Source organism: Triticum urartu, chromosome 7A, assembly GCF_056163025.1.
Source record: "Triticum urartu cultivar PI428250 chromosome 7A, HENAU_Tu73, whole genome shotgun sequence".
Lineage (NCBI taxonomy): Eukaryota > Viridiplantae > Streptophyta > Magnoliopsida > Poales > Poaceae > Triticum > Triticum urartu.
The window spans coordinates 523,406,411-523,415,679 of record NC_141879.1 but is presented as its reverse complement, the minus strand read 5'-3'; the positions used below and the strand labels follow the sequence as shown (position 1 = coordinate 523,415,679).

Here is a 9,269-nt window from a genome sequence, read left to right as displayed (position 1 = left end):
TTGATGCGAGAGCATGTTAGAGAGAGCGATAACTAGTTAACGGTCCCTCCTTCGGGAGCCGCCCAACTTGGAGGTGGGCATGGCCGTTCTCAGTCGCCGCTACATGTCGTGCTCTTGATGTTTCCTTCAGATTTTGCTTATTTTGCGCGTGTTTTTGGCTTTTTGGACATTTCTTTCGTTTTTTGGCTTTTTGATTTTTCACATTTCTTCCTTAGCTTTTAGACAAAAAATATTGCGAGAAAGAACGCTTTTTCTTTTGCTTTTGCGAGAGGCATGCTTTTGTTTTCGCGAGAGGCACGACCATGCCTCTCGGAAACGGAAAAAGAGTGTTATCTTTTTTCCCTTCCTCGAGAGGCACGGTTTTGCTTTCGCCGTGCCTCTTGAAAACAGAATTTTTTTTATTCTTTTTCTTTCAGTGAGAGCGATTTTGCTTCCGCGAGAGATACGGTTTTGTTTCCGCAAGAGGTGCTGTTTTTCTTTCGCGAGAGTCACGGTCGTGCCTTTTTCTGAAAGGCAAAAAAACGTGCTCGATTCAGTTTTTTTGTCTATTTTTTTCGTGATATTTTTGTCAAAACCTAGATTTGGTTTTGAAAATCTCGACGTGAGGAATCCAATGGTAAAAACAATTCAAGATTGGACGCACGGTTTAAGAGATAAAACGTTTGAATAAACGAATCTTCGAAAAAAAGGAAAAGAGCTCCCTTGTTGTAACAAATGATGTGCATGCAGTGCATCACTTGTTGCGTTCGGGATAGTAGTGATTTTTTTAAATGAAAGTGATTTTTAGAAGAAGTACTCTTTATTAATGATTTTGTGTGTTAGCCTCGTTATAAGCGAGACGTAGGGCTGCCAAAAACAAGGTCCAAATCTCGTAGAACTATTTTAAAACCGGGGCCGGCCTGCTCGACGGCGTAGACTAGGCAGGGTCATTGCGGAGTCCATCACGGCCACCCACCTTTCCCCCTTCGTCCTCCAGTCCACGACGACCACCATGCCGCATGACCGCGAAGCCCCGGTCTCCCCTACCATTCCACCCCACCGCCCATCCCATTCCCCTCCTCCGTCCACCCGCCAGCCCGCCTAACACGGCGCAAGGAGGGAGGGAGAGAGAGAGGGAACCCTCTTCAAACCCTAGGTAAGCTCCCGCTTCGCCTGCTCGGACCTGCTGCAGTTCTGGCCGCTCCGTCTTAAGATTCCGCGGTTTGGTCCTCTGCGCGCTTAGCTCTGGCCGTGTGATTTTGCGGCGAGCTGGCGGCTTCTGCGCACTGCTGCGCACTGCTGCGGGAAGAGCGTGATCGTACTGTAGCCTCTGTAGTGCTTGCGGCTCTCTGTCCGTCGTTAATTTTGTTTTTATCCAGTTTGAGCATGGAAGTCAGGCTCTGTTGCCGTGGCTGTAGAGGTTGCGGGGTTGGATTTGTGGTTGCCAAGTGTTAGGCGGAACCGTGGGGGTTAGAGGGTTGATTTGAGCGAGGCTTAATTTGGCATTTTAACGTTACTCTGCTATACTGTTTGTCTGTCGCAGCAGCGATTGAGTTGGTTGTCAAAGGAACAATCTAATTATTATATAGGGTGACTCTATGGTCACGGCGATTGTTTTGTTCTTATATGTATTGTGTCTTTGGTTGTGTCCGAATTGGATGCCCATGGAAATTGAGCTATGTTGGAAACCTTTGCAACTATTTCTATGGTATTTATACTCGCTGCCTAGTTACCTTTATCAGTCTGGCAAACTTTAACCTAACCACCCAGTAGTTTGACGGTTATCTGTTATAAAGTATACCAAGGGATCAGAGTCCCTATATTTGACCTGTCAGGATTTTGTTTCTACACATCGAAATCTCTGAATCGCCATTTATCCTTTATTTGGTAATCTGGTTGACTGTATTTAAGCTACCTCGCTGGACATTTCTGTCAGATGTATTAAGGGATTGTTGTCTTGTTGATGTACAAAGTTCTTGTTTGTTGCTCTTACTTATACTAGATAATCAACAGGGAACTCAATCTATGCAAATTCCACAAATTGAAGAACTGATCTAGCAGCCTTAGCTGCTAACTGTTCGCCTGGTGGAGATAATGATGGAAAGGGAGGACAGATATGTTAGGTCAATTTCTTACACCCCCCCTGCCGTTTGAGAAATTTCCATGGAACAATGGTTTGTCAAATTTGCATCCTCCAACTCTTTGTTATAGCAAGTTAGCAATGCAACACATAATTTTTGAGGAATTAACATAACACATGTGAATAATAGTGTGATAGATCCTTTAGTAAACAAGAGTACATGGAACTTTGGTGCCTCTACTTTCATCATACAACTGTTTGATTGGTCCCTCTACCTCAGAATGGGTCAGCGGTATTCTCTGCCTCTAAAGCTGCACTTAAAGCTACACATTTTCTCTCTCTTGCAAACAGAAGGAACACAATTTTGTCTGACTTTATGTAAAGGATGAACCACTGAAAAAAAAACCCTTCATGTTATGACTGTTCTGTGTGTTTTGCTTGGCTTGATGATGTGTGCAGATTTCAGGACTGCAGATCAGAGCCATCTGTTAACTCAGAGAACACAGTTTCACCATGCAGACATAGTGTATTTAGATCACTTAAAGAAAGAACTGGTGGATTATTTGCATTCCTTGGAAACTTTTTCCATTTGAAAACCTTGAAGAGATCAATGCTGGAAGACCGGAAGTCCATGCAAAATGCTTTTCACCCTCAAGGACCATTTCTGCAAAGATGGAACAAGATATTTGTGTTATCATGTATTTTTGCAGTCTCTGTGGACCCATTGTTCCTCTATATCCCGGTTATCAATGATAAAATTCCTTGCTGGTATTTGGATAGGAAGATGAAAATCACAGCAAGTGTCCTGCGCTCTTTCACAGATATATTTTATATACTCCATATCATATTCCAGTTTCGGACAGGCTTTATCACGTCTTCCTCTACAAATTTTGGCAGGGGTGTATTGGTCAAGGACAGATATGCTATAGCAAAGCGGTATTTGTCAACATATTTTCTGATTGATGTCTGTGCTGTTTTACCCCTCCCTCAGGTACTATGCTATCTACTTGGTTAAGCTTAGCACGAAGCATTTGATCACATTATAGCAAGTGCTTCTTTACATTTAAGATCATATACTATCTTATATGGGAATTTAATTCATGTGGATGTGCGCCTGGTAGTCCATGCATGGGAGCTATGTTAAAATAGTTTTTCACCTTCAAGAGTTATACTGTATAAAAATAGTTTTTTTGCCTGTTTCAAGAGATATACTTACGCTGTCCCAGTTCACATATTGGAGTGTTGATTGAGATGAATATTGATTATGACGATGCTATCATTCTATTTGGTGAATTTTCTGTAATTTGCAGTTCCCATTCCCATAGTGCAGTAAATATACACCTTTTTACCATTATGTCCTGAAGTCAAGCATATAACCTTGATTAACTTCTGTTACCAGGTGGTCATTTTGATCATTCTGCCTCGTCTTCAGGGCTCACAGTTCATGAAAGCCAAAAACATCTTGATGCTTATAGTTATATGCCAATATGTACCTCGGCTAATCCGGATAAGGCCATTATATCTTCAAATCACTAGATCTGCTGGGATAATTACAGAGACAGCATGGGCTGGTGCTGCCTTCAATCTAATAATTTACATGCTTGCTAGCCATGTAAGTGCTTAGTTCATTAATTTCTGTATTGTGAAAACTGTAACTATGTAAACCAGCTGTTCATTTTTGCAATATGATAGTGATAGCATGAGCAGTTTCATGTACAGTAAGAAATTATGTGGATTAAAAATAATGTGCCTCAGTTTTGCATGCGATTTTCCATTAAATTTGTCGATGGGGCTACACAGTATGTTAGTTGTACAGTTCCATTTCTTCCCGTTTCATTTTTTTTATAATTGTGCATAACATCCACATTGGTTTCCTATCTGTGAAAATTCTACTTGGCGCAGCAGTATTGGAAAGTTAACATAATGAGTAGTAAATTTTCCGTGAAGGATAGGATATAAATGACTAAAAGATACATGTGGCTTTGGTGCAGTTCTTTTCCTTCATTGACCCTGATCGTACTTCTCATGTTTGTACATGCTCTAATTTTGAGCATTAGCTTTTTAGTACTCCCTCCGATCCAAAGTAAGTGTCGTGGTGTCGTGGTTTTAGTTCAAATTTGAACTAAAACCACGACACTTATTTTGGATCGGAGGGAGTACCAATTTATACTGTATATAAGTCGTAAAGTTTTCTTTGTTTATTTGCTGCATGTTGTTTCAAACAACTAGTCACTAAAGAAAGGTGTATCCAGTACTTCTGCCAATTAAAAGTATCCTTTGCGTGAAAAAAGCCTACTACATCTAATATATATTTCTCCAGATCTATCACTTTACGGAGTGCAAACACTGACCCTTTTTAGTATGATTTTGCTGTATCTGAGGGGTACTCCTCATTGTTCAGTCTTTGCCAATCTTAGAGGGAAATGCTGGGGGCTAAGTGCTTTGTTTAGATGGTTGCTCCATTTCTCTTTTCCCAGAGGTAGCCCCTAAAGTAAGGTTGGAATCCATTGACCGCTGCTTGCCACCAATCCACTAGATTATCTAACTTTTGTGGGGCACATGGCGTCACAGTTCAACTAGTTGAGGATTCTAGACGATACCTTCTGTACAAATAAGCATGGCCTTGATAAGCTCTGCACCCTGTCGAGAAATATTCTAGCACATATGTACCAATTTCCTAATAGTGTTGCTAAGGGGTATTTTTACACTGGTTTCCACTTTTTGCAATCTATTTAAATATTTTCTAATAGTATTGGTTTATCATACAAGTCTTCTATAGTATAATATTATCTTATAATTTTTGTTAACTTATTAGTATTGTTACTTTCAATGGTCAATTACTCGAGTTTGTATATTCTAGGTCATGTCAATGTCTGAAGTGACATCTGTTATTTAAGTGAAGGTGGTATGTAGCATTTTAGGTTGATTTGTATGTCATCATCTAGTTCTATATTCAGCATAATGGACTACTTTTCAGAAGTTCAAATGTGCAATGCAACTAAGCCTCAATGGCTAAATGTTTACCGGTGATGTTTAAGTGCTGCAGGTCCTTGGAGCAGTTTGGTACTTGCTTTCTATTCAACGGAAAGATGCCTGCTGGAAACATGAATGTAGTCTTAAAACAGGCTGTAAAGCTGCATATCTATACTGTGGGAATGGTGATACAAATGCTGGAAATGCTTTCTTACAGAATGTTTGCATTCCAAGTACGCCCGCAGACAATCTTCCAGACCCACTCTTTGGAATCTATTTGCCAGCTATAAATAATGTTTCGCAATCAACAAATTTCTTCGCAAAATTATTTTACTGTGTCTGGTGGGGTCTGCAAAATCTCAGGTTTGCCTAAAGACGAAACTGCATTACATAAATATATTTAGATTGTATAACACTTATATCTGTCTTGGTCTATTTAATGCAGTTCGCTTGGCCAAAACCTAAAAACAAGCACTTATGCTTGGGAGAATTTGTTTGCAGTTTTTGTCTCAATATCAGGCTTAGTTCTGTTTTCACTTCTGATCGGTAATATGCAGGTAATAATATGTGTCACTGATAGCTATGAATATTCTTATTCGTTTTCTCTATTTTAGTTCAGAATTGTAGATATCTTTCAAATAAAAATAATAATTATCATCCTTGAAAGTTATTGCATGAATAAAACTTGCATTGGAAACAGAAACATGCTAATGTTTTATGATTCTGATTCCTCCATGATCAATCGGCGATCTGGCGTGCTAGACTGGTGCTTAAATGTATTACATGACAGAAGAAATATTTGTTGTTGAATTACATAAAGCCAAAAAAACTGTCCAACTGATCTTGAGAAAGATGGACTCATCTTGGCGATGACTTGTGAATACTACCGTCATACAGTTAAAGTCGTGGAACTATCTCACGCGCTATATCATTATGACTTATGAGATAAACCAATATAGTCTTGGCACAAAAATGGTTGATTTTTCAAATAACTATAGCAAGAGGTTAATTTCTTATTTTCAAAATATATACACCAAGAGGTTAATGTGTCAAGTTGTCCAGTAAGTAATACAAAGATTGTTTCAGTTTCTCTCAGATATTAAAATATCAATTATGTCGTTCTTTGCTGACAGGTGACTCCTGTGCTATTTGGGCAACTAATTCATGCTCTAAGTGCTTACTGTTTTCTTTTGTCCTTTTTTGTGATTTTCAGACTTATTTGCAGTCAGCCACTCTGAGAATAGAAGAAACTAGAGTGAAAAGCCGTGACACAGATCAATGGATGTCATATCGACTTCTTCCTGATAACCTCAAGGAGCGAATACGACGTTATGAACAATACAGATGGCAAGAGACAAGCGGGGTTGATGAAGAGCACCTCCTGATGAACCTCCCCAAGGATCTTAGAAGGGCTATAAAACGACATCTTTGTTTATCACTTCTCAAGAGGGTATGTTCTTACGACAGACAAGTATCTGATTGCAGAGTAACTTGCTGCGCTGGCGATAAATACTAATGCTAGTCCCAATTTTAAGGAAGTTTTCAAAAAACCAGTTAATTAAGCAAACAATCGAACTATATACACCCAGTAATAAAGTCGTGAATAATCCATATTTCTTCCTGTTGCACTTTACTTTTTCCAAACAAGAGTATCACTTGAGCTGTAATTGTTAATTGTTAATCCCAGGATGAGCCAGTTTTGGAAAATATGCTCGTCAAATAAACAGTTGAGCTATTTTTACACCAAATCATCCGAGTTGTGACTTATGAATGATCCGTATTGGTTCCTATTGGGTTTGCATCTTTTAGGAAGGTATCCAACTGGATATGGTCATACAGTGTCATTGCCCAGCTTTTGTTTCTAATATCTGCGCATCTGAAGTATTACCCATTTATTCATGTGTTATCAGTACTTTGGATTGACATGACCCTGTGTAATGTTTACTAGCACCCTAGCAACTAGCACACTGTTTCTTTGGGAGACACTCTTTGCGCACATTCTTAAGGAGACCCTGGACTTTGAGGCAGCAACTTTTTGATGGTGATCTGATGTATCGTTCAAGATCTTGCTCTCTTGGTTACCCTGAATGTGTCTTTTTTCATTTTCAGGTTCCAATGTTTGAAAAAATGGATGATCAGCTCTTGAATGCTTTGTGCGACTGCCTAAAGCCTGTTTTGTACACAGAAGGTGGCTACATCGTTAGTGAGGGGGATCCAGTAAATGAAATGATCTTTATCACGAGAGGAAACCTCATGAGCATGACAACAAACGGTGGAAAAACTGGCTTCTTCAACTCTGATGTTCTGAAAAGCGGAGATTTCTGTGGCGAGGAGCTTCTTACCTGGGCTCTTGATCCCAATTCAGCAACCAGTCTCCCCAGCTCAACCAGGACAGTGAAGTCAATGTCTGAAGTTGAAGCCTTTGCTTTGATGGCTGAAGACCTGAAGTTTGTAGCCACACAGTTTCGCCGGCTACACAGCAAACAGCTCCGGCACACCTTCAGGTTCTATTCCCAGCAGTGGAGAACTTGGGCCGCTTGTTTCATACAAGCGGCCTGGCACAGGCGCTGCAGAAAGAAGATGGAAGATGCTCTGCGCGAGAAGGAGGAGAGGCTGCAACTCGCGATTGTGAACGACGGTTCCACTTCGCTCAGCTTTGGTGCGGCAATATACGCTTCACGTTTTGCTCGCAACATGATGCGGACCTTGAGGAGAAATGCCACCCGGAAGGCCCGGCTGCAGGAAAGGGTGCCTGCAAGGCTGTTGCAGAAGCCAGCAGAACCCAACTTTTCTGCCGAGGAGCAGTAGTTTGCATGAGTGCCTTGATGGTGTTATTTTCTGCACGATCTGTGCAGTTGCATCGCTGATGTTGCTTACGGTTTTCGCTAGCGGCTCAAAGGTGAGCCGGAGGTTCGCAGTAGCGTAATGATTGAATGATGATATATTGCTACCTGGTGTAGACAGTAACACATATAGGTAATGGTGTGATTTGATTAGTTATCTGGTCTTCTGTGCTGTACATCATTTGTGCATAGTGAGCGCAGCCTAGTCCTCTTTGTGTTGCCATCAGAGGATGCAGCATAGTCCCACTGTGTTAGCAGCTGATAAGTGCGTTTACCCGCAGGTACAAACTCGTATGTGGACTTACATAACATAGAATTAAATGGATTCTTACATTATTTCCATAGACATGCGTGTTAATGTCTGATCCATTATATTCAGTTTATGATATATTCTGCAACTTGAAAGTTGATGTGCTTTGCTAAATTTAGGACAGAACCTTCTTTATTAAATAGAAGAGACAGAAAATTGTGTGATCCAAATTACAGTACTGTGTTGGGCTTTACGTTGCTATCGACCTCTAATACAACTCGTTCTTGTTTATCATCTCATGAACTCTTATATATTGTGCTTTACACCCCCCCCCCCCCCCCCCCCCCCCCCCCCCCCCCCGCGCAGCCGTTTGATCTTTTGCCTCTGTTTTCATTATTTGAGCTCTTCTAATCTGTTGGCTTGGGATGAACCTGAACCACCACGAGACAACATTAGTTTCATTTTCTCTTTGGAATGCAAAGCTTCATAAACCTCATTAAGGGTGAGAGTATCACGGGCATATACGAATGCATCTCTAAAATTGGTGTAAGAACTTAACAGTGAACATAGCATCATTAAGTCATATCTTCTTCTATTTAACATCCTTGCTACTAGATCATATGCAATTTCTTTAAATTATGTGATTTAAAACATTGCCTTCCTTAGGATAATTGTGCAGGAATAGTTTTTGATTCAGATGCATCTTGATAGTAAAACCTTTTGTCATGCATATCTCTTTCAGCTTCAACCATAGGGCAACGGTTGCTTTCTTGGTCAAGACTTTGTGCAAAATATTATTTTGCAAATGGATTTGAATTTGTAACAAAGACTTCTTTTCTCTTCTTCTCATTAGTCCACTGTCCAGTCATCTCTTTTTCCTGAATCCATCCAGTGTATCGTCATAATCGGTTTGTGCTAGCAAGGGTCGTGTATTGACTTGTGAAAAAATCTTGTATTACGATCCAGCCGTGGAAGGTTGTACCTCATGGTGACCATCACTGGATTGACATGTGTACACAAAGTAGTGCAAACTGGAAGCAAAAAAAATTCTTTGACGAATTAATTTGCAATGCGAAATAATAAGAAATAGATAGCACTTGGTAGCTCTCGGGACTTGACCGCCACAAGGAACTACTCTCTCCGT

The 9,269-nt window shown here is 40.4% G+C and overlaps 1 protein-coding gene across 5 annotated transcripts; it reads left to right on the top strand.

Annotated features, from left to right (window-relative positions):
* Positions 1 to 905: 905 nt before the first annotated feature.
* LOC125525318 (cyclic nucleotide-gated ion channel 1) lies at positions 906 to 8,217 on the top strand. 5 transcript variants are annotated; one of them, XM_048690322.2, is made up of 8 exons: positions 906 to 1,135; positions 1,993 to 2,102; positions 2,957 to 3,050; positions 3,459 to 3,671; positions 5,106 to 5,395; positions 5,478 to 5,589; positions 6,246 to 6,482; positions 7,142 to 8,217. In XM_048690322.2, exons 2-8 carry the CDS (start codon positions 2,074 to 2,076, stop codon positions 7,838 to 7,840), a joined length of 1,674 nt encoding a protein of 557 aa, XP_048546279.1. In that variant the 5' UTR covers positions 906 to 1,135; positions 1,993 to 2,073; the 3' UTR covers positions 7,841 to 8,217. The 5 variants fall into 5 exon arrangements, with proteins under 5 accessions (XP_048546279.1, XP_048546275.1, XP_048546274.1 ...); XM_048690318.2 differs by having other exon boundaries at positions 2,519 to 3,050; XM_048690319.2 differs by having other exon boundaries at positions 953 to 1,135; positions 1,982 to 2,102; positions 2,519 to 3,050.
* The last annotated feature ends 1,052 nt before the right edge of the window (positions 8,218 to 9,269 follow it).